Here is a 24,535-nt window from a genome sequence, read left to right on the forward strand (position 1 = left end):
GAAGTGAGCAGACTTCAATGACATATTTAACACGTTTTGTCAACATGTAAAAGATAAATAAATGAACAATAATTGAAAGTCGAAAGAAATGTTTTATTTAAAAGCACAGGAATGTGATTTATTTGATTCGAGTTAACGGATTTGTTTGGGTTAACAGATTTGTTCCCCCAGGGAGTCATCGACCCCGGAAGCGTTCAAGCCACACCCCTGCTCCAATGTTCACGTTGTCACTTGCTTTCTTTTGTGATTTTTTAATAATAACGGCATCTCAGTTAGTTTTAGAGAGGAAAAGCACAAGATGTTGTCATTTGCATTTAGTTTCCAATTAGTTTTCCGCCAGCGTGACGCAGCACGACAGGTAAGCCGACACCGGCCGCCATATTGGGAAGTCCCGGAAGTGAGGGAGGAGGACAGGAGCGAGAGAGAGAGAGGGGGCGTCAGATCGTCAACCGATCGACTAATGTTGCATGTGGCTCTTGAGCATCTGGAAGAAAGAAAAAAAAATCTCATCCTCATCGCCTTTTCTCATGTTCGACCGCCCGGAGCAAGGGGCGGACTCGGCTCCACAGTACACCCGCAGATAGCTCGCGTTCACTCGGCACCAGGAGCCAGCAAGCACCGCCAAGCAGCCGGCGAAGAGACGCGGAACTAGCTGAACATTTGTCAAAGAGGCCGGAAGAGATTAACCGGCGACTGGAGTGCGAGTACCCGGGCGAGACGCGAGGAATTGTACAGCCGGGAGGAAGAGCACAAGTCCAGCCAGAGTCCAACAACAAGATGCCGCTGGCTCAGCTGGCCGATCCCTGGCAGAAGATGCCGCTGGGGGGAACCGCAGGAGAGGTGAGTGCAATGTTCACCTCCGCAAAAAAGTTACTACTGCAAAAAAAAGTGAACGTTTACAAAAAAATAAAACTCAAAGTTACCACTGCACTTTTTAAACCACAATGCAATAATAACATAACAAAAAGTACAGTATTAGACCAGAAATAAATGTGGTTTGCAAGAACGTAAAGAGGCCTACTCATACCTATCTACTATGTTTACATAAGATCCTCAAGGTGTGTCACACAGGCCGTGTTCCACCTTTCTAACTAAGACAGCAACTGATTCAGAAATGAATAAAAGTATTAAAAAAATAAAATACCAGGCAATAGCATGAAATAACAATTTGCAGTGTCAATATGGTGTGTCGGCGGCACGGCGTTCTAGTGGTTAGCGTGCAGACCTCACCGCTAGGTTCAATTCCACCCTCGGGCATCTCTGTGTGGAGTTTGCATGTTCTCCCCGTGCATGCGTGGGTTTTCTCTGGGTACTCCGGTTTCCTCCCACATTCCAAAAACATGCTAGGTTAATTGGTGACTCCAAATTGTCCATAGGTATGAATGTGAGTGTGAATGGTTGTTTGTCTATATGTGCCCTGTGATTGGCTGGAAACCAGTCCAAGGGTGTATACCCCGCCTCTCGCTCGAAGACCCCCGCGACCCTCGTGAGGGAAAAGCGGTAGAAAATGAATGAATGAATATGGTGTGTTATGGTTTATTGTTTTCTGACACAGTTACATTTGCACAATTCGACATGTCCGAAAAGGAGTAGGAAGAAACAGAGCTTATTCCATACACTAGTACTAGGAGTGTAAATGTATAAATAGGCCGACACACATTTGAAGTGAGTCTCGGTGCAGAATGACATCAATGGGGGTTTACTGTCAGTGAAAGCAGCACGTCATTTCTCTTTTTAAGGTCTCGGATCTCGTGTTTTTTTTATTCTATTCTTAGTGTTTTTTGCGGTGTTATGCAAAACACGAATACGCAGTTGTAGAAAAGTGTGGGATTGCTCCAGAAAGTGAGTAAGACATATCTGGTGTGTGTGTGTGTGTTCCAGTTCTTGAAGTTTTAGAATCTTAATCTAGGAGGCGTTCGTCCACATGATTCAGGAAGGCGCTTCTTGCATAAGTCTATTTCCTGTGTGCGGAGTGTGCGTGACCACTTCCTGCGTGCGGTGTCACCGGAGCGGCGTGAGCGTGTACGAACTCATCAGGCCGCGAATAATCCACCCTGATTCACCAGTGGCTGCAGCTACAAAGAAAATGTAATGAGTCAGCCAATCCGATTGTGGCGTTCCGACAAGCTCTTACCTGTTCACCACTTTTCCCACACCGGCGACAAATGTCACCTTTCCGTGTCCAGTGTTACACCTGTAAAAGTGTGTGTTTGTGTATGTGTGTGTGTGTGACGGTGGATGTCACAATAGGGGAGAGTGGCGAGGAATGAAGATCAGTCAGCGAGCACGGTGAAAGAGTTTACATCCTGTTTCTGGGTGGGAATGTTGCTGCAGGAATGCTTTGTGGTTACACCTGATTGTTCGCTTGTTTTGTCTTGTACTGGCTTTGTACGCGTGACTGTGTACTTTGTGTGTACTACCAGACAGACAGAAGTTGGCATTATTACGAATAGATTGCACCTTTTATAGTCGTGTAGTGTTCTCAATATGTGTTTTGTATACGTTGCTGAAGCTCGGCATCAAACACGTTCTCATCCTTGGAATTTTGCACCCTGTTGCAGCATGTTGCTGTAGTCACCGGTGCAAAAAATAGCAGGGGTGGGGGTTCGACACACGTCATCAGTTGCTCACCAATCTCCCACACACATATATGTCATATTTCATGAGAGGGACAACACCAAAGAAGTGGATAGAATTTAGAGTAGTCAGTGTAGAGCATGAGTCACACACAGCCCATCCATCCATGTATGGTTGTATGAGTGCTGCTCAAACCGGGGAGATGCGGTTCATTGAGTGTAGAAAACATGGCAACACACAGTCGTTATTGTTTAAATAGCTGGCACCAGAAGTGAGTAGCAAGTTTGTGTATTGCATCTTAACGTCATGGTCTGAGGTTGCATGAGTGCTGCCCAAACCAGGGAGATACGGTCCATTGAGTGTAGAAAACATGGCAACACACAGTCGTTATTGTTTAAATAGCTGGCACCAGAAGTGAGTAGCAAGTTTGTGTATTGCATCTTAACGTCATGATCTGAGGTTGCATGAGTGCTGCCCAAACCAGGGAGATACGGTCCATTGAGTGTAGAAAACATGGCAACACACAGTCGTTATTGTTTAAATAGCGGGCACCAGAAGTGAGTAGCAAGTTTGTGTATTGCATCTTAACGTCATGGTCTGGGGTTGCACGAGTGCTGCCCACACCAGGGAGATGCGGTCCATTGAGTGTAGAAAACATGGCAACACACAGTCGTTATTGTTTAAATAGCTGGCACCAGAAGTGAGTAGCAAGTTTGTGTATTGCGTCTTAACGTCATGGTCTGGGGTTGCATGAGTGCTGCCCAAACCAGGGAGATGCGGTCCATTGAGTGTAGAAAACATGGCAACACACAGTCGTTATTGTTTAAATAGCTGGCACCAGAAGTGAGTAGCGGGTTCGTGTATTGCCTCGAGTCAAGCATGGTGGTCGTAGTGTCATGGTTTGAGGTTGCATGAGTGCTGCCCAAACCAGGGAGATGCGGTCCATTGAGTGTAGAAAACATGGCAACACACAGTCGTTATTGTTTAAATAGCTGGCACCAGACGTGTGTAGCAAGTTTGTGTATTGCGTCTTAACGTCATGGTCTGGGGTTGCACGAGTGCTGCCCACACCAGGGAGATGCGGTCCATTGAGAGTAGAAAACATGGCAACACACAGTCGTTATTGTTTAAATAGCTGGCACCAGAAGTGAGTAGCAAGTTTGTGTATTGCGTCTTAACGTCACGGTCTGGGGTTGCATGAGTGCTGCCCAAACCAGGGAGATGCGGTCCATTGAGTGTAGAAAACATGGCAACACACAGTCGTTATTGTTTAAATAGCTGGCACCAGACGTGTGTAGCAAGTTTGTGTATTGCGTCTTAACGTCATGGTCTGAGGTTGCATGAGTGCTGCCCAAACCAGGGAGATACGGTCCATTGAGTGTAGAAAACATGGCAACACACAGTCGTTATTGTTTAAATAGCTGGCACCAGAAGTGAGTAGCGGGTTCGTGTATTGCCTCGAGTCAAGCATGGTGGTCGTAGTGTCATGGTTTGAGGTTGCATGAGTGCTGCCCAAACCAGGGAGATACGGTCCATTGAGTGTAGAAAACATGGCAACACACAGTCGTTATTGTTTAAATAGCTGGCACCAGAAGTGAGTAGCAAGTTTGTGTATTGCATCTTAACGTCATGGTCTGAGGTTGCATGAGTGCTGCCCAAACCAGGGAGATACGGTCCATTGAGTGTAGAAAACATGGCAACACACAGTCGTTATTGTTTAAATAGCTGGCACCAGAAGTGAGTAGCGGGTTCGTGTATTGCCTCGAGTCAAGCATGGTGGTCGTAGTGTCATGGTTTGAGGTTGCATGAGTGCTGCCCAAACCAGGGAGATACGGTCCATTGAGTGTAGAAAACATGGCAACACACAGTCGTTATTGTTTAAATAGCTGGCACCAGAAGTGAGTAGCAAGTTTGTGTATTGCGTCTTAACGTCATGGTCTGGGGTTGCATGAGTGCTGCCCAAACCAGGGAGATGCGGTCCATTGAGTGTAGAAAACATGGCAACACACAGTCGTTATTGTTTAAATAGCTGGCACCAGAAGTGAGTAGCAAGTTTGTGTATTGCGTCTAAACGTCATGGTCTGGGGTTGCATGAGTGCTGCCCAAACCAGGGAGATGCGGTCCATTGAGTGTAGAAAACATGGCAACACACAGTCGTTATTGTTTAAATAGCTGGCACCAGAAGTGAGTAGCGGGTTTGTGTATTGCCTCGAGTCAAGCATGGTGGTCGTAGTGTCATGGTTTGAGGTTGCATGAGTGCTGCCCAAACCAGGGAGATGCGGTCCATTGAGTGTAGAAAACATGGCAACACACAGTCGTTATTGTTTAAATAGCTGGCACCAGAAGTGAGTAGCAAGTTTGTGTATTGCGTCTTAACGTCACGGTCTGGGGTTGCATGAGTGCTGCCCAAACCAGGGAGATGCGGTCCATTGAGTGTAGAAAACATGGCAACACACAGTCGTTATTGTTTAAATAGCTGGCACCAGACGTGTGTAGCAAGTTTGTGTATTGCGTCTTAACGTCATGGTCTGGGGTTGCATGAGTGCTGCCCAAACTGGGGAGATACGGTCCATTGAGTGTAGAAAACATGACAACACACAGTCGTTATTGTTTAAATAGCTGGCACCAGAAGTGAGTAGCGAGTTCGTGTATTGCCTAGAGTGAAGCATGGTGGTCGTAGCGTCACGGTCTGAGGTTGCATGAGTGCTGCCCAAACCAGGAAGATGCGGTCCAATTAGTGTAGAAAACATGGCAACACACAGTCGTTATTGTTTAAATAGCTGGCACCAGAAGTGAGTAGCAAGTTTGTGTATTGCGTCTTAACGTCATGGTCTGGGGTTGCATGAGTGCTGCCCAAACTGGGGAGATACGGTCCATTGAGTGTAGAAAACATGGCAACACACAGTCGTTATTGTTTAAATAGCTGGCACCAGAAGTGAGTAGCGAGTTAATGTATTGCCTAGAGTCAAGCATGGTGGTCGGTGCATCATGGTCTGAGGTTGCATGAGTGCTGCCCAAACCAGGGAGATGCGGTCCATTGAGTGTAGAAAACATGGCAACATGCAGTCATTATTGTTTATATAGCTGGCGACACAAACGAGTAGCAACATTGTAGTGGTAGAGTCGTGGTCTGGGGCTGCACGAGTGCTGCCGGCCCGAGGTAGCCACAGGTTACTTATACTGTGATGTTACGGAGCAGAAACTGCACTGCATGACATATTTCCAAATGCCTGCGTGGTTTTAACAAGTAGTAGTTTGCTAGTAGTAGGAGTGCTATCGATGTCGCAATCGCAGCTGCTGTTCCAGCAAGGAAGGCGTTGGGCTCGCTAAGCTGCCTTATGTAACGCTACTTCCTGTCTGTCCTTCTTCTTCATCGTCGCTTTGCGTGGCGGTGACACCACATAGGTGTCCCTGCGGACAAATCTCACACCGCTGCCGTGTGGAGCCTCGGGGAGGTCTGACTCTCCACCGGGGTTGCAGCAGGTGTTAATGAAAAGGAAAGTGAAAATGAAAGCAAGTCACTTTTGTTGAAAAAATGGGATCTCCCAATGCACAAATGAAACATTTCCTATTTCCTGTGACAACCAACAAAGACGTGCACCCGCCATGTTAACCTTTGACCTCTCTGTGTCGACAGGATGCACACAACGACCTGGAGGACTCGGTGGGTGAAGACGACGCCATGCCGCCCTGCGCTGTAAGTTCCCCCGGTGCTTTGTGTGTTTGCATGTGTGTGAGACTTGATTGACGCCAACCGGGAGGCTGACGCCCACTCCTCGGCGGGATAATTGGCGTTGTGAGAGCGAAGCTCACTGCAGCTGACGATCAACGCCGTGACTCATCCCAAAACATAAACAAGCCCTCAGAACGTTATTATCATCAGCTCATGGCGTCGTTTTGATATGCAGGAGGATATGTTGACGGATGTAGCACCTCAAGTCTGTGTCTGCTTGAGTGCACCAAAAAAAGGTTATTTCTAGTTGCAGTGTGTGTGTGTGTGTGTGTGTGTGCGCACATGCATGCATGTGTGTGTGTGGTTGTTGGCGGCAGCTGGAGGCATCGATTTTTAAATGCAGAGGAGATGGCTTATGGATCGTCTGTCTGAGAAGAGCTGAGTAGTCATTACTTTGCTCTCCAGAGTCCTCCACACACACACACACACACACACACACACACACACACACACACACTCCACCCAAATGTAAGAGGCTATGTGCAAATGGTCCTGTATAAGTGTGTGTGTGTGTGTGTTTAGCAAGGTTAAACTGAGATAAAGAGGCAACCCGTGACCTGAAATTCTGACCCCACGTGTCCAATCGTCAATTTGAATATTTTTTTCAGCACATGCACACGAGTCCTAACTCTCTCTAGCATGCACACACACACACACACACACACACACACACACACACAGTGATGCCCCCAGGAGACAGAAAATGGTTCCCCGACAACATTAGAAACATCGCTGCTCTCTTAAGGGACTGACTGCCATATGCTGTAATGTACGGCTGCCAAGGTGTGTGTGTGTGTGTGTGTGTGTGATCTAGTTATGCAGCACGACGTCACATAAAAGACATTAAATGTTCCTGCCAGGTTCTGACCCCTTCTAAACTCCTTTTAAAGGTGCCATATTATTCATTCATTCATTTTCTACCGCTTTTTCCTCACGAGGGTCGCGGGGGTGCTGGAGCCTATCCCAGCTGTCTTTGGGCGAGAGGCGGGGTACACCCTGGACTGGTCGCCAGCCAATCACAGGGCACATATAGACAAACAACCATTCACAATCACATTCATACCTATGGACAATTTGGAGTCGCTAATTAACCTAGCATGTTTTTGGAATGTGAGAGGAAACCGGAGTACCCGGAGAAAACCCACGCATGCACGGGGAGAACATGCAAACTCCACACAGAGATGCCCAAGGGTGGAATTGAACCCTTGTTTCCTAGCTGTGAGGTCTGCGCGCTAACCACTAGACCGCCGTGCCGCCCGGTGCCATATTATAGTATTCAAAATAATAATAATAATAATAATAAGAGTCAGTGGTGCCGCAATAGTGTATTGGAAGTGTGTTGTGCAAAATTTTGTCTTGATTTTGAGCAATGGTGTCCTAAGTGCGGCCCGAGGGCCATTCAGTACCCATGGCTGTTTTTTTATTGGCCCAAAGCACATTCTAAAAATATAATTTAACCACAAGACTGACAAAAAAATCTTAATTAAATAAAAATTGGCTGCACGGTCGATGAGTGGTTAGCGTGTAGGCCTCGCAGCTAGGAAACCCGAGTTCGATTCCACCATCTCTGTGTGGAGTTTGCATGTTCTCCCCCGTGCATGATTGGGTTTTCTCCGAGTACTCCGGTTTCTTCCCACATTCCAAAAACATGCTAGGTTAATTAGCGACTCCAAATTGTCCATAGGTATGAATGTGAGTGTGAATGGTTGTTTGTCTGTATGTGCCCTGTGATTGGCTGGCGACCAGTCCAGGGTGTACCCCGCCTCATGAGGATAAGCGGTAGAATGAATGAATGAATGAAATCAAAATATTTGGCGACAATAGTTGATCATTTCTTGGGAATAATGAAATATTAGGAAAAAATTTAGGAAAAATGACAACACTCCAATAACATGAAGTTAAAATATTAAAAACACTGTTTTTTAAGTCGTAATATGAAAAACAAGCAACATCTTTGGAATATTAGTCCTAATTTTATGCGAATAATGTCATAATACTACAAGAACAGCCCTCGGCTGCATTTTATGATGTGTAGAGAAGCCTGCGGGATTTTGGAAAATGAGAGCAAGACATGTCAAACATCATTAAAAAGTTATTTTTGCATCATATAAGACCTTCAAGCCCTTGCTTGTCTGCTCTGTGGACACTCGTCCACGTCATTGAACGCACCACACACACCGTGATGTACTTAGGTCTAAAGGCCCAGTCTCATTTCCCGCTTTCAAGCCGGGGTCTTCCTGACAAATTATCCAAGGAAAGATTCATTATTCATGACTCCCTTAGAGAGCGAGCGAGGCCTCTATCAGACGGGCTAAAATTAGAACGCCTTTCCTTATTGAACCGCTCGTTTTTCTAATTCCATACATCATGTCACAACTTCCTGTGTGTTGGTGGTGGTGGTGGTGGGGGGGGGGGATTTGGCAGATGGTGTTTAATCTTGTGCAGCCATCTGGACTGACTTTGGTGCCTTTTTAAACACACACACACACACACACATACACACACAACAGCACACAACTTTGTCAGGTGTGTGTGTTTATATGAGGAAGTGAACCCACACCAGGAAATTCAATATTGTCTTCTGGAGGGAGGACATGGGGACATGACCGGGATGGGAAGGACATCGGAGTAGAGGAACTTTGCTCTTGAGTTGTAAACCCCACAGGAAACACCGGCCCCGCCCACTCTTGTGTGAGTGGCTATTGATAATCGCATTGATTGATAATAGGCTATGTGTGTGTGTGTGTGTGTGTGTGTTCATGGTGCCAGACAGGGCAGGGAGGGGTTGCTGAAAGCAGTGCATTGTGGGTCCTGCCATTGTGAGAGGTCACAGGGCGATGATGTAATCTGTCCCGACCCGTCAGTGCTCTTCCTGAAAGCGCCGCTTTCTCTCTCTCTCTCTCTCTATCTCTCTCTCTCTCTCTCTATCTCTCCAGGAAGCCGCCAATCACAGCGCACGGCGACACACTGGTGCTTTTACTGCGCCGAAGTCTTACCAGGACACCGTGCATGTCTCTAATCCCTTTGGTGTCTGCACAACAGGAAGTTGACCATATATAAGCAACAATGGCTTATTCGTGATTAGTAGTACGATTACTGATGAGGTCAGACTGGAATTTGACATGGACGCTCCGAAATCCCTTTTTTTATCTATACCCCCCGCTCCCCCCCTCCTGTGGAATTCCATGCAGTTTCCTAATCATTTCCTGTCAAAAATCGTATTGTGAAAGTTTCATGGTGCATTCAAAGACCAGTTGGAAATCGTAGCATTGTATCTTTATCTATATTTACACATAGCGTGTGTATGTGTGTGAGACAGGGGCGGCTTTTGCGCACAGATGTTTGCTTCCTGCGCAGATGTTGTTGCCAGGGAGACAATGACGGGACGTGATGAGCGGCTAGGGGGGGCCTTCCCGCGTGCGCGTGTGCCCTCGTCTCTGCTCAGCTGTCACTTCTCTCATCAGTTGGATGCGTTCAGGCGTCATGACAGCGCAATGAAGACGCTTTTACTGCACGCCAGGAGACTCCGCTTTCAGGTACAGTCTTTGCCGGGGATTGTGTGTGTGTGTGTGTGTTGTTGAATATTTGGGCGGTCTAGAAGGGGGCGGGGGTTGGATTTGGCGGCACTTTGACGTCCTGTCGGGCATCACTGCCCATTTTATTGATTCTGTACAAGTCCCCCCTCCGAGTGGATCATCGTCCTTTTGTGCAAAGATTGTGTGCTCATGCACTAGCGACATGCTGAGACCTTTCTCCAGTTTTGTTGATGAAAAACAGCAGCAGGGGTGCGAATATTTGCTTCAAAGATGATTAAGGCACGCTGGGATTAGTTTTGTCCAAATGTGACGAAAGTGATCATCGTGGACTTTATTTATTTATTCACTCATTCGCCGTGGCGTGCTCTCTCACATGTTGCGTTTCTGCACTCTGTATAATTAAGAGGCTTGGAGAGCCTCACTTGGCAACTGATGAAGTGCTTTGATTCCACTAATGAGCGATGTGTGTGTGTGTATATGTGTGTATATGTGTGTGTTTAGTGAAGTTATGGGAGAACGAGTGGTTGCACGAGCACTTGAAAGTCTCCACTGTCCCAACACATTGTCACATTCTCCTGTGTGTGTTTGTGAGCGTGTGTTATGACCACGTTGCTATGGTTACACAGCTAACACATGGATGTGTTGACTGCACCTATGACCTCTTCTTTTTACATCGAGGGGCCTTTCTTTTTTTCCTGGTTCCGTAGCGTTCCGTGCTGCTCTGAACGTTCTCGGAAAATGTGCTGTGTCTGGCTTGAAAAGGATGAGTCAGTTTGTGTAGCGACTTTTTTTTTATTTGAGGGATGGATGACTCTCAACACGGTTAGTCAGATATTATGATCCGATTGCAGAAATTGTGACAAATGTTGTTTTGTTCCTTCGGATGTTTCTAAGAAATTTATCAGGATCTACAGTGTTCCGTCTGTGTCTGGCATGCTGGTGTTTCCCGACCTCAAATGTTGCAATGCCGTACCTCCTGCCATCTAGTGGAGAGAGAGAGTATTTCATCATTCAGTCACACTGTTGTTTTTGAAATGAATTAATGCACGGTGGTCGAGTGGTTAGCGTGCAGACCTCACAGCTAGGAGACCCAAGTTCAATTCCACCCTCGACCATCTCTGTGTGGAGTTTGCATGTTCTCCCCGGGTACTCCGGTTTCCTCTCACATGCCAAAAAACATGCTAGGTTAATTAGCGACTCCAAATTGTCCATAGGTATGAATGTGAGTGTGAATGGTTGTTTGTCTATATGTGCCCTGTGATTCGCTGACCACCTCTTGCCCCAAGACAGCTGGGATAGGCTCCAGCACCCCCGCGAGGAAAAAGCGGTAGAAAATGAATGAATGAATGGTATATTATTAGTTGAAATATATCAAAATGCTAGTAAAATGTAGCATCAGTGATGTCACCTGGACGACACATTGATGCTTATTGCATTACCCAACCCTACCTTGCACTCGATATAGACAGCCATGGATGCAGAGTGAAAACAAGGCTCTCCTCTTGTGGCGTGTGGAAGTGGTTTCTTACTTTGTCCATGTTTAAGTTTAGACAAAATAAATTTGAGGATTACAGTCACATTTTAACAGCCACAATCATGCTAGGTTAACCTAGCATCAGTTGCTGACTGACACATAGTTTGCAGAAGATCGGATTTTAAGATGTGTAGCAAAGCCTGAATTGGTGTTTGTATACATGAGGCGGGTCAGAACCGGAATCATGTCCGTTTTTCACACCACTTCTCTCAAAAAAATGGATCGCCCCAAAATGTGATCCACATTCGAGGACGTGCTCACAGCGACGCTGTTCCACCCGACCCCAAAATCCGCTCTACATAATTATAGAATCATTTTGGCACCACATTCACGGCAGCATCCACGTGCGCGCGTCGCAGTGATGGAGTGTGTGGTCTTCGCCACCTCCTGAATAAATGATGACGGCCTGACTGCTCCTCCTCATCAATGTTTCATGCGCTCATCCTCTCTCTCTCTCTCTGTCTGTGTCTCATTGGTCCGGTCTTTCACTTTCTCACCCACTCTCTTGTCATCATTTCTTCAGCATGTGGTCCGTTTGTTGTTGTTGTTGTGCTGATGCAGTAGGTGGCGCTGTGTTGTGCACAGTAGCACCGTGTCCCTTGTAATATTTCCGTAAAAAGTGTTTATAGTGCTGAGCCCACTCTCTCATCTTGACAGGTGTATGTGTGTGTGTGTGTGTGTGTGTGTGTGCATTTGCGAGCATGTTATTTAAGCCACAAGCTTCAAGCGAGCGGAAATGCACTCTAACCTGACAAATCCCAAACGTGTGTGTGTGTGTGTGTGTGTGTGTGTGTGTGAGCGAGTGCACTGTGGCCATCCAGCCTGTTAATTTGATTGCGTAACAGGATTAGAGGTTGCAGATTGTGTGGAATGGAATCCCGGACCGCTCAATCTGTGATGCTATGCAGAACACACACACACACACACACTTTGATGACATTGACTTGTAAGTTGGTGTATTTGCTCTCTGTGTCAAGGAGACATTTCTAGCAATGTCAGTGTCAAAGCTCACATATTATAAATATTGTCTCAGCGGTCCGCAATCGTGTATTGGAAGTCCAAAAATGAATCCTTTTGATGTTGGAATTTAGACCGTTTAGAGCCCTGTAGACATGAAACAGCACCCCTACAGTCACCTTTAAACTCCTTTTTATTCATTGTTCAGCACACATTGCGCAACATGTATGTTAGCCTCAAATATATTTCTTCTAAACTTTCATTCATTCATTCATTTTCTACCGCTTTTCCTCTCGAGGGTCGCGGGGGGTGCTGGAGCCTATCCCAGCTGTCTCCGGGGTACACCCTGGACCGGTCGCCAGCCAATCACAGGGCACATATAGACAAACAACCATTCACACTCACATTCATACCTATGGACAATTTGGAGTCGCCGATTAACCTAGCATGTTTTTGGAATGTGGGAGTAAAACGGAGTACCAGGACACTCAGAAAACCCACGCATGCACGGGGAAAACATGCAAACTCCACACAGAGATGGCCGAGGGTGGAATTGAACCCCGGTCTCCTAGCTGTGAGGTCTTCTTCTAAACTTAAGAAGCCCAAAAATGTACCACTTCCACACTTAACGGGAGGAGAACTTTATCATGTTGTAAGGTAATGTTGCAAAATACTCAATGTCACTAATAGACGATAGTCTACGACAAAACTGTGATCATTTAGTAATAATCATAACACAATCATAACATATGTAACTAGTAAAATATAATTAAAAAGACATGTTTGCGTAAAAAGGTTCCTTTTTAAATGTTTTAATGATCTAAGATATCTGATATACAGTGTGTACAGTGTTTATTTGACCTTGGCTGCCCTTGGTACCAATGGAAATCAGACATAGAGTGCAGTAAATGACTTATTTGCCACCTGAGTGCAGTTACCCCTTTGCCTTAGTCCACTTTGCATCTCCCCTCCACGGCGTGACTGGAAATGTGTCCTCACACATGGAGGGCGACAACAGGTGGAGGTAACCTAAGAAATGTCAAACCTGCCGCCGATGCCGCGCTTGCATTGTGCAAAGTTGTGTGTGTGTGTGTGTGTGTGTGTGTGTTTGATAGGCGGGGGAATTTGGACACACAAATGTTGTGGTAGTTTCATTGAGAACAGTGAAGCTGTCAGTAAAGGTTGTGTACTCGGTAGGATGGGGGGGTTCTTGTGGTCGTGGTTTGCTGTCATTGGTTAGTGTGTGTGTTGGGTCGGGTGGGGGGGGATCTCCAGAACACCTGATGGAAACTCTGTATGGAAGGTTACAGCTGTGGGTCAGGAAATAAGGGGAGTGGGGTCAGTGTGGGGAATCCCACCCTCCCCCTCCTCCCCTCCTCTCTCGCAGACACAGCTCCTCTTACTGTGGGTATCCCCTCGCACTCCAGTCATTCACTGTTACAGCGTCGCCACAAACAACACGTCGCACTCCTGCCTCGCGCTGCATTTGGACATGACGGCCGACACCAAGCCGGCCTGCCTGTGCCACCTCGACGGCCTCCTGCGGGCGCTGAGGGGGCGGCTGAAAGCGCTCCGTCACTTCCTGCTGCCCCCCAGAGCGGACGGCAACCACGGGACGGCGTTCCGCATGTCCGCCATGAGAAGGGGGGGAATGTTTGGCTGTTTGGGATCAGCACCCCGCAGCTGGACCGTGAGTTGTCTGCTTGCATGTCATGTACAGGGTGATTGAAAAAGATTATTATTAAAGGGTTCAGTGATTAATTAATCATGCAATTAATCGACAATTATTTTGATATTCAGTTTTTGTTTTTTTTTAATTTACATATCATCTGAATCAGCATCTCAAATGTAAATATTTATTTGATTTGGTTTGTCTTGGCCCAGTCGATTATTTGACGAATCAAAACAAAATTTTAGATTAATCAACGATGAAAATAATTGTTAATTGAAGCCCAACTAGCAACTTACATAGGCAAAGTGGGCTCAGGCTAGCCAGCAAAAACACCGGTGTGCAAGTCCAAGCGTTGACAGAGTGACAGCGTGGACCACCAATCAAAAAATCGGCAAAGCGATTGTGAAACAAGCTGAAGTGCCCGTTTTCCCGTTTTTTTTTTGGTCCACCACAAAAGATAGGGGGCGCCACATTTGTCATTTACATCCACTAATTGCTGTGTGTGTGTGTGTGTGTGTGCGTGTTTGTTAAGTGGGTCACCACGAGACAATATTAAGAGCAGCTACAGGTTTGAGAGGAAGGTGACATGTACGAGTGTGCACGTCTTCCTTTGTGTTCCTATTTTGTGTTTATGTGACTGTGTGTGTGTGTGTGTGTGTGTGTGTGTGTGTTCAGAGCGCATGTGCTGGCTTTGCACTTTTAATCCCGTGATTAAGAGGTGTGACATGAGCATCCTGTCGCTCCGGCTCTGATCCGCCATCTGTGATCTGACTCACACACACACACACGCGTGTTCATATGAAATGGCAACATTCCTAAAGTACCTTAGTGTTTTTATTGTTATCTATTCAGCGTTAATGTCTATGTCTGTGTTTATGTCGTCATTATTACTTATTGGCATCTACCATTCCATTCTGGAATTCTGCTGCTGAATGTCATTCCCCATATTTCACTTCCCTAAAAGGCCCCACACCGAATAGCAGCAAGCGCTTGTTGCGGAGTGTTGAACTAAAGACAGAAGTGGGAGGCGGGAACGCGGGAAAGGAGGGAGGTGAAGATGCGTCTGAGTAATGTAGAGTGAGCGAGAGAGAGAAAAAGAGAAAGCGAGAGAAGAAGAAGTGTCAGGAATGATCAGAAGCCGGCGGTGCTCCATCCTGACGCGCAGCACAACATGTTGTCGCCGCCCAGCCTGGGACGCACTCCGGACTGCAGGATCCATCATGCACTGGGAGCCTGCAGGTCGTCCACCTGGGATGTCCAGGTACAGAGCGATGATGGAGGACGAGGAAGGGATGATGGGAGATTAGGATTTGTTTTCTTCCGGTTTGAAGGATGAACGGCATCGTTAGTCACTGCAGGTATCGGGGGTGGCTCCATGACAACCATGTGTGTGTGTGTGTTGTTATCTCCCAATATGCACATGACAAATGCCGAGGAAGCTTGTTCGACTTGTCGTCAGCGAATGGCGTCGCTCTGTGGTTTCTCTTGTTGTCCCGGAATTCTTTCACCAACAAACACAAGACCTCTGCCAAGGCCAAAGCATCCTAAACAATCCCACTTCCTTCTAATAGTTAGAAGTTCCACTCCAATCCTGTAGGTGATGATCTTTTGGGCCAAGCGTCCCCAATGCAAGCAGACTTTAATTTCCTCATGCACAACCCCTATGCAAAGTTTCCAAACGCAACCTATTGCTTTTCCTGCTAAATAAAAGCTATGCAAACATGGTCATGTGACCTGGTCCTTCTAAATCCAATTCTCTCCCATCAGACAGCTCATCATCATTGAGTCACCAGAAGCAGCAGCTTGAGAACCTGACCTGTTATGTGTTAGCACTCCACAAACAATAACAATGTGTGTGTGTGTGTGTGTTACAGGATGACGTTCCCATCAAGGAGATCAGCATCACTCACCACGTGAAGGAAGGATGCGAGAAGGCAGACCCTCGCCAATTCGAGCTGCGCAAAGTCCTCGGACAAGGGTCCTTTGGGAAGGTGTGTGTGTGTGTGTCACTTAAGTTGAAATCGGTGCCAATGTTTGAGAGCCGGTTGCCACGGAGACGGCAGGCTAAGGGCACTCCACGCTCCCACTGAGTGTCATCATGTTTATGAATGAGCAATTAGCCTCCCGTCCGCGTTGGCTTTCCATTAATGCACTCCAACACAATGCAAGCAACCGACACACACACACACACACACACACAACCCCACAGAGTGACTGTGTGTATAATGTAGGTGTTCCTGGTGAGGAAGATCACGGGTCCCGACGCCGGACAACTGTACGCCATGAAAGTCCTGAAAAAAGCTACCTTGAAAGGTACACAGACCAGGAAGACGTCAATGTGGTTCCTCCGAAATTGAAAATGAATTCGATCCCGTTTGTGTGTTCAGTGCGTGACAGGGTCAGAACAAAGATGGAGAGAGACATCCTGGTGGAGGTCAACCATCCCTTCATTGTCAAACTGCACTACGGTGAGTCAGCCAATCCCACACCCGAGCCATGAGTCATGGCGCCACGGTGCGGCCAATCGCAGGCCGTTATTTTTCCACTTTTAGATTCCCCGACAGGGAGTGGTCCCCGGCTGTCTTTTTATCTGTATTTACCTTTCCTCCTCAGCGTTTCAGACGGAGGGCAAGCTCTACTTGATCCTCGACTTCCTGAGAGGGGGTGACCTTTTCACACGCCTTTCCAAAGAGGTACAATAACACACTTATTGCATTCATTCTTATTTATTTTCTCATCTAATCAATGAATCTACAATTATAATTGTGTTTCAGGTGATGTTCACAGAAGAAGACGTGAAGTTCTACCTCGCGGAACTCGCTCTGGCTCTTGATCACCTTCACGGCCTCGGCATCATTTACAGGGACCTGAAGCCTGAGAAGTAGGCGCACACGCCATTTTAAGCACAAAACTCCATCAAGCAGACTAGGGGGGGTCACTAGGTTCTGAAGACCGGGGGAGGGGGGTGCTTAGCCCCCCTGGAGATGCACATATGAATGAATGTAGTAGACATTCAAAAAAATCCAAATAACGAACAAGAACCGGGATGTAGGCCACCATTAAATTTACACAAGTACACACAATCTAAACCGCTGCTCAAGCTCTGCAAACATCCTGTCCAGTGGACAGTGATCAATTATATAATAATCATGATTATATTATTAATTAGCCTATTATTATTACTATCATCATTATTCTTTTTCTGAATATTACTACTACTAGTCGGCTAGAATTAGCCTGCTTATTGGCTTGCTTATTAGCCTGCTTTTGCCTTGTTATATGAAATTTGTCAAACAGTTTGTTTGTAAAAAAAATAAAAAATCAATACAAAAAATAGCTAATTATTTATTTATTTATTTAGTAATTATTTAGAAATTATTTATTAATTATCTAAGTATTTATTTATTTAGTGAAGCCCCCCTAAAGTAGGCCTAATGACGCCACTGAAGCAGACTCTTTATTTTTATTGTCCCAAACCCCGCAAATTATGTGCGACCTCTCAACTCCCTGCAACCTGGACTCTCAACTCTCCAGCCAATCAAACGTGTCCCTGCATGTCCCCAACCACGCCCTCACTTCCTTGTTCACACTGACAGAATGATGTCCTCTCAATCATCGCTTTACATTGCTCTCAAGTGTTCCCCAAACGGTCTCAACGAAAGCTACTATGTGCAATTTGTTGTGGAACATCAGGCAAAGTAAAATAACGCGGCCGCACCACAGTCTCGTGCAGATGGAACATGTAACGGAGACAGAGACATAAGGCGGACAACAGGAAGTGTGTTATTCTCTTTCTTCCGTCTGGCTGAAGCAGAGAACAGGATACAGTTACCTGCCTGACTAAGTGACTCACTGAGATGGGAATGCCCCCTGGTGGTCAAATGGAGATACAACTCCCAACGTTGTTCTTTTATCAAATTAAATAAAAAAGGCTCTTAAATAATAATAATAATAATAACAGTTACAAACAGCCACAAAACATTGCAACTAAATATTTGTATTCTTTCAGCATCCTGCTGGACGAGGATGGACACATCAAGTTGACAGGTGTGTCATCATTTGACACTGTAGCTCCCTGAGAGACGCCGCCGCGATACGTGTCACTCCAACGTCCTTGTGCGCTTACAGACTTTGGCCTCAGCAAGGAGTCCATCGACCACGAGAACAAGGCGTACTCCTTCTGTGGGACGGTGGAGTACATGGCGCCGGAGGTGGTCAACCGGCGGGGACACACACACAGCGCAGACTGGTGGTCGTACGGCGTCCTGATGGTGAGCTGACGAATCATAGACGTTGTGTTTTTAATACAGTGGAATGTATTAGCCGCGGTGATTAATTAAATTAATTTTTTCAGCACGATTAACGCAAGCCAAACGTATTAGCGGCAGTAATTAATTAAGTAAATTTTTTCAGCACGATTAACGCAAGCCATATGCATTAGTGGTAGTAATTAATTAAGTTAATTTTTTCAGCACGATTAACGTAAGCCACACACGTTAGTGGCGGTAATTAATTAAGTAAATTTTTCAGCATGATTAACGCAAGCCACAGGCATTAGCGGCGGTAATTAATTAAGTTAATTTTTCAGCATGATTAACGCAAGCCACAGGCATTAGTGGTGGTAATTAAGTTAATTTTTCAGCACTTTTAACGCAAGTCACACGTATTAGTGGCAGTAATTAATTATGTTAATTTCAGCATGATTAACGCAAGTCACATGCATTAGTGGCGGTAATTAATTAAGTTAATTTTTTCAGCATGATTAACGCAAGCCACACGCATTCGTGGTGGTAATTAATTAAGTTAATTTTTCAGCACTTTTAACGCAAGTCACACGTATTAGTGGCAGTAATTAATTATGTTAATTTCAGCATGATTAACGCAAGTCACATGCATTAGTGGCGGTAATTAATTAAGTTAATTTTTTCAGCATGATTAACGCAAGCCACACGCATTCGTGGTGGTAATTAATTACGTTAATTTTTTCAGCATGATTAACGCAAGCCACAGGCATTAGTGGTGGTAATTAAGTTAATTTTTCAGCACTTTTAACGCAAGTCACACGTATTAGTGGCAGTAATTAATTATGTTAATTTCAGCATGATTAACGCAAGTCACATGCATTAGTGGCGGTAATTAATTAAGTTAATTTTTTCAGCATGATTAACGCAAGCCACACGCATTTGTGGTGGTAATTAATTAAGTTAATTTTTCAGCACTTTTAACGCAAGTCACACGTATTAGTGGCAGTAATTAATTATGTTAATTTCAGCATGATTAACGCAAGTCACATGCATTAGTGGCGGTAATTAATTAAGTTAATTTTTTCAGCATGATTAACGCAAGCCACACGCATTCGTGGTGGTAATTAATTACGTTAATTTTTTCAGCATGATTAACGCAAGCCACAGGCATTAGTGGTGGTAATTAAGTTAATTTTTCAGCACTTTTAACGCAAGTCACACGTATTAGTGGCAGTAATTAATTATGTTAATTTCAGCATGATTAACGCAAGTCACATGCATTAGTGGCGGTAATTAATTAAGTTAATTTTTTCAGCATGATTAACGCAAGCCACACGCATTTGTGGTGGTAATTAATTAAGTTAATTTTTCAGCACTTTTAACGCAAGTCACACGTATTAGTGGCAGTAATTAATTATGTTAATTTCAGCATGATTAACGCAAGTCACATGCATTAGTGGCGGTAATTAATTAAGTTAATTTTTTCAGCATGATTAACGCAAGCCACACGCATTTGTGGTGGTAATTAATTACGTTAATTTTTTCAGCATGATTAACGCAAGCCACACGCATTAGTGGTGGTAATTAATTAAGTTCATTTTTCAGCACAATTAACGCAAGCCACACACATTAGCAGCAGTAATTAATTACGTTAATTTTTCCAGCACAATTAACGCAAGCCACACGCATTAGCAGCAGTAATTAATTACGTTAATTTTTTTAGCACGATTAATGCAAGCCACACACATTAGCGGCGGTAATTAATTAAGTTAATTTTTTCAGCACAATTAACGCAAGCCACACGCATTAGTGGTGGTAATTAAGTTAATTTTTCAGCACTATTAACGCAAGACACACGCATTAGTGGCAGTAATTAATTATGTTAATTTTTTCACCACGATTAACGCAAGCCACACACATTAGCGGCGGTAATTAATGAAGTTAATTTTTTCAAGCCACACCAGGCTGTACACCGCCTCTCGCCCCAAAGTCCGCTGGGATAGGCTCCAGCCTACCCCCGAAACCCTAGTGTGAATAAGCATAGAAAATGAATGAATAAAGAATTAATTTGAAACCTGTGATTAATGTGATTTAAAAAAGTTAATCATCAGCAGCCCTGCTATTTAGCTAGTATTGAATGAGATGCATTTTCTGCTTATTTTTCATAGAAAAAGTGGCAAATATGCAAGGTCGTGAATCCTGAATTGCTGAATCCAGCGTATTAAGAGCTTCAATTGGTGTACTTTCTGACTTTTTTTTTTCTCCTTTTTTAGTTCGAGATGCTGACGGGAACGCTGCCGTTTCAAGGCAAAGACCGTAAAGAGACGATGACCATGATCCTCAAGTGAGTCCACGCAATGTTATGTATTAAGCCAGCAACAAGAGAAGGATGTGTATTCATGTCTCACATAAGGATTGTACTCTAGATGATGGCCGAATCTCCAAATAAAAGTGCAGTTTTCCTTTTAAACTGCAGTGTATGATGGATCATTTTCGGATTTTTAAGCTTCTGTCTCTCCTGTCCGCAGGGCCAAGCTGGGAATGCCGCAGTTTTTAAGCTCCGAAGCCCAGAGTCTCCTCAGGAATCTTTTTAAACGCAACCCGTCCAACAGATTAGGTAAACCTTTATTCCAGCGCTTCTCAAATAGTGGATTGATAACGACAAAGTCACGTGCCCCCTGCTGGCCTCTGCTGGTAACTGCTCATGTTTTGCAGGAGCCGGCCCGGACGGCGTGGAGGAGATCAAGAGGCATCACTTCTTCAGCACCATCGACTGGAATGTCAGTTTAATGCTTTTTTGTCCGAGTGGTGGCCGTTTATGTTTATGTTTATGTTTTGGCGCCGCTCCCACAGAAACTCTTCCGCAGGGAGATACACCCGCCCTTTAAGCCTGCCGCGGGACGCCCCGACGACACGTTCTACTTCGACCCAGAGTTCACTGCAAAAACACCCCGAGGTACAACCTGTCCCCGCCAAGTCTCCTGGATGAAATAACAGCCCCGTGTGTGTGTGTTAGATTCTCCGGGGGTCCCGCCCAGTGCCAACGCCCATCAGCTCTTCAGAGGATTCAGTTTTGTGGCAATAACAGAAGAGGAAACAACGCAACCCATGCCCAATGCCATTGTTAAGGTAAACACGCACTAAATGAGCCTGATTCGTGGATCGATCCAATAACCACTTTGCACCGGTGCCTGCAGCAGCTCCACAGAAGCACGTCGCAGTTTTCCGACACCTACGAAGTGAAAGAGGACATCGGCGTGGGCTCGTACTCCATCTGCAAGCGCTGCGTCCACAAGGGAACCGGCATGGACTACGCCGTTAAGGTTAGAACACGGCAGTGTGACCACTGACCTCTGAGGGCCTTCTAAACATCTCCATGCCCCTCATTTGCAGATCATCAACAAAGCCAAGCGAGACCCCACTGAGGAGGTGGAGATCCTTCTGAGATACGGCCAGCATCCCAACATCATCACGCTCAAAGACGTGAGTCAAAGATCACAATACATATATTAATTTGCAGTTTTCCACCATGTTTTAAGTTCCGATCTGGACACAGGTCTACGACGACGGACGCTCCGTCTTCCTGGTGACGGAGCTGATGAAAGGAGGAGAGCTCCTGGATAAAATCCTCCGTCAGAAGTTCTTCTCGGAGCGGGAAGCCAGCGCCGTTCTCTTCACCATCACCAAGACGGTGGAGTACCTGCACGTGCAGGGGGTACGTATGGGTGCTTGCCATCCGAGTAGCAAGAAATAAACTGTGCTGGCAGCACTCGTGCACCCCTGGGTCATGAAGCTACCATGCAAAACACAGTAATAATGGCTGTGTTGACTATGCTATATGCTCCTATACAAGCTATACCCTGACTACTCTAAAGTAGATACAGTTCTAGAGTCTAGTATTCACTTTTGGGAGATCTCTCTACTGTGCAGGTGGTCCACAGAGACCTGAAGCCCAGCAACATCCTCTACGTGGACGAGAGCGGCAACGCCGAGTCCATCAGGATCTGCGACTTCGGCTTCGCCAAGCAGCTGAGAGCGGAGAACGGCTTACTCATGACGCCGTGTTACACCGCCAACTTTGTCGCTCCGGAGGTGATTTGTCTAGATTCGAAACCGTGCGTGGTAAGTCGGTGATCACAATGCGTGTGTGCTCGGCTGACAGGTTCTGAAGAAGCAGGGTTACGATGCGGCCTGCGACATCTGGAGTCTCGGAGTTCTTCTTTACACCATGCTAACAGGGTAGGAGAACACTTCCTGTGTGACATCATCGATCGTTTCCTAGCAAAGGCGCAAAACAGTCCTTTCGTGTTATCATTTTCCAGCTTCACGCCGTTCGCCAACGGTCCTGAGGACACACCTGAGGATATTTTGGCTCGAATCGGCAGCGGGAAGTTCTCACTCACGGGAGGATACTGGAACTCTGTGTCTGCAGAAGCTAAGGTGCGTTGACAGGTGATTAGTTTGACTATGTGACCCGACAACGTGGACTCCTCAGGACCTGGTGTCCAAGATGCTGCACGTGGACCCCCACCAGCGGCTGACGGCGGGCCAGGTCCTCCGCCACCCGTGGGTGACCCACCGAGACCAGCTGCCGAAATACACCCTCAACAGACAGGACGCCCCGCACCTCGTTAAGGTGATGTCACTGTTTTGAATCTTTATTTCCGACCTTCCCGTTCCCAAAAATCAATCCAAGTATATTTGGCTGTGACGTTCCAGGGAGCGATGGCCGCCACGTACTCGGCCCTCAACAGGAACGTCCCACCGGTGCTGGAGCCGGTGGGCTGCTCCACTCTGGCCCAGCGAAGAGGGGTGAAGAAGATCACCTCCACCGCTCTGTGACCTCAGCAACCTTTAACCACGCCCACTCCACCACTCCCCCGCCTCCCCCCCACTTAATACCAACTCTGACCTCGGTCCGGTCCGGATGGACAGACTACTGAGAGAATCTTGGAACCGCTAATGCCAAAAAGGAGCACAGGGGCCCTCCTAACCGCCCTCCTGCACACCCACCGCCCCCACCTCTCCAACCACCCACCCGCACCTTATCGGACTCTTGCCGGGGCCTCGGACGGGTTTTTGCTTTGGACAATCAGGACAGGAAGTGAGCATAAAGCGTGTACATAAAACTGGGAAATGATGATCATAGAACACAATAATCCAACATAAGCATTTAAAGGATGTTTTTAACGCCGTCGTCATGGTTACGTGGACGCACAACTCCTCTCAAGACATAGCAGGTGCACAAGAAGGGAAAGTCTCATCTCAAAGGAAACAACTCAAGTTTTTTTTTAAGCTGTGACGCCGCCACTTTTCTTTTGCTGTTCTTGGCCAGCCGCCATCTTCCGAGTGGACGTGGAATTTGTCCTGTTTCCATATTTTATTGACAGGTGTGACACGGTTGGAGGGTGGAGCTGACAAATGATGATGCTGAATGCAACCATGATGTCATACATATGCAAATGAGATATTTCCCCAATATTATTAAGCCCTTTAGCTCCTGGCCCTCCGTGTGATTTATGCAAGAACAAATACAGTAGACTTTGAAGTACTAGACTAAAAAGGTGCCACTTCGCTACCCTTCAGGTCCCGAAGTGAAAGACACAGGTAGAGGTCACCAAATAAGACTTTAGCTGCAATTATAAGGCTTCCATAACGATATTTCCTTCCTCTTGACGTTGCTACTGCTACAAATAAAAAAACATCTCAGGTTTTCATTCGTCCAGCAGAAGACGACATGACGAGCACAACCACGCAAGGCCGAGTGGGACCAAAGTGCCGTTCCGAAAACTCATGAATTGTGTTCTAGGCTGCGGATTCATGAAATTTCATTATTTGGTGTCATTGGCGCCCCCTGTGGTGGATGTTCGACAGTGCAATTCTTACGATGCCTGAACCGGCGCACGTGCTCTCCCAGCCAGTAGGGGGCAGTGTTTCAAATGCAGGTTGTCATGAATGTGTGAGACAGGATGGGTCATCTGTCGCCGTACAGTTCTGGGAACAAGGAATGTAAAAAAAAATTATATTGTTTATGTAATTACAACTGTCTTCTGTCATCTTCCTCCTCTTCCTCGTTGATGTGACCTGTCAGACGTGCTCAGCCCTGCTGCTGCATCACCTCTTTTTTTTTACCTGCAGGGAGACTTTCTATGAAAAAATAAAAATAATAATAAGCTGATGACCTTGTTGACTTTTCATTCATCTTTTGACTGCTGTAGTATTGACTGACATAAGACATTAAACATAAATGATGCTCAACTTACGGTAAATACATTGACGCCC

General features: G+C 46.0%; 1 protein-coding gene across 3 annotated transcripts; it reads left to right on the plus strand.

Annotated features, from left to right (window-relative positions):
- The first annotated feature begins 377 nt into the window (after positions 1 to 377).
- rps6ka3b (ribosomal protein S6 kinase, polypeptide 3b) lies at positions 378 to 24,431 on the plus strand. Of its 3 annotated transcripts, none has more exons than XM_058059428.2 (22): positions 378 to 840; positions 6,215 to 6,274; positions 15,884 to 16,000; positions 16,241 to 16,322; positions 16,397 to 16,477; positions 16,623 to 16,702; positions 16,784 to 16,890; positions 18,019 to 18,056; positions 18,138 to 18,280; positions 20,527 to 20,597; positions 20,782 to 20,870; positions 20,969 to 21,033; positions 21,107 to 21,209; positions 21,270 to 21,382; positions 21,451 to 21,576; positions 21,647 to 21,736; positions 21,810 to 21,968; positions 22,184 to 22,345; positions 22,416 to 22,492; positions 22,576 to 22,693; positions 22,749 to 22,889; positions 22,973 to 24,431. In XM_058059428.2, the coding sequence occupies exons 1-22, from the start codon at positions 778 to 780 to the stop codon at positions 23,093 to 23,095; spliced, it is 2,208 nt and encodes a 735-aa protein (XP_057915411.2). In that variant the 5' UTR covers positions 378 to 777; the 3' UTR covers positions 23,096 to 24,431. The 3 variants fall into 3 exon arrangements, with proteins under 3 accessions (XP_057915411.2, XP_078648522.1, XP_078648523.1); XM_078792396.1 differs by lacking the exon at positions 378 to 840 and adding an exon at positions 9,247 to 9,846; XM_078792397.1 differs by lacking the exon at positions 378 to 840 and adding an exon at positions 9,247 to 9,846 and having other exon boundaries at positions 21,454 to 21,576.
- The last annotated feature ends 104 nt before the right edge of the window (positions 24,432 to 24,535 follow it).

The sequence above is a fragment of the Doryrhamphus excisus genome, linkage group LG7 (assembly GCF_037039965.1).
Source record: "Doryrhamphus excisus strain RoL-2023G ecotype Guam linkage group LG7, RoL_Dexc_Guam_v1.1, whole genome shotgun sequence".
Lineage (NCBI taxonomy): Eukaryota > Metazoa > Chordata > Actinopteri > Syngnathiformes > Syngnathidae > Doryrhamphus > Doryrhamphus excisus.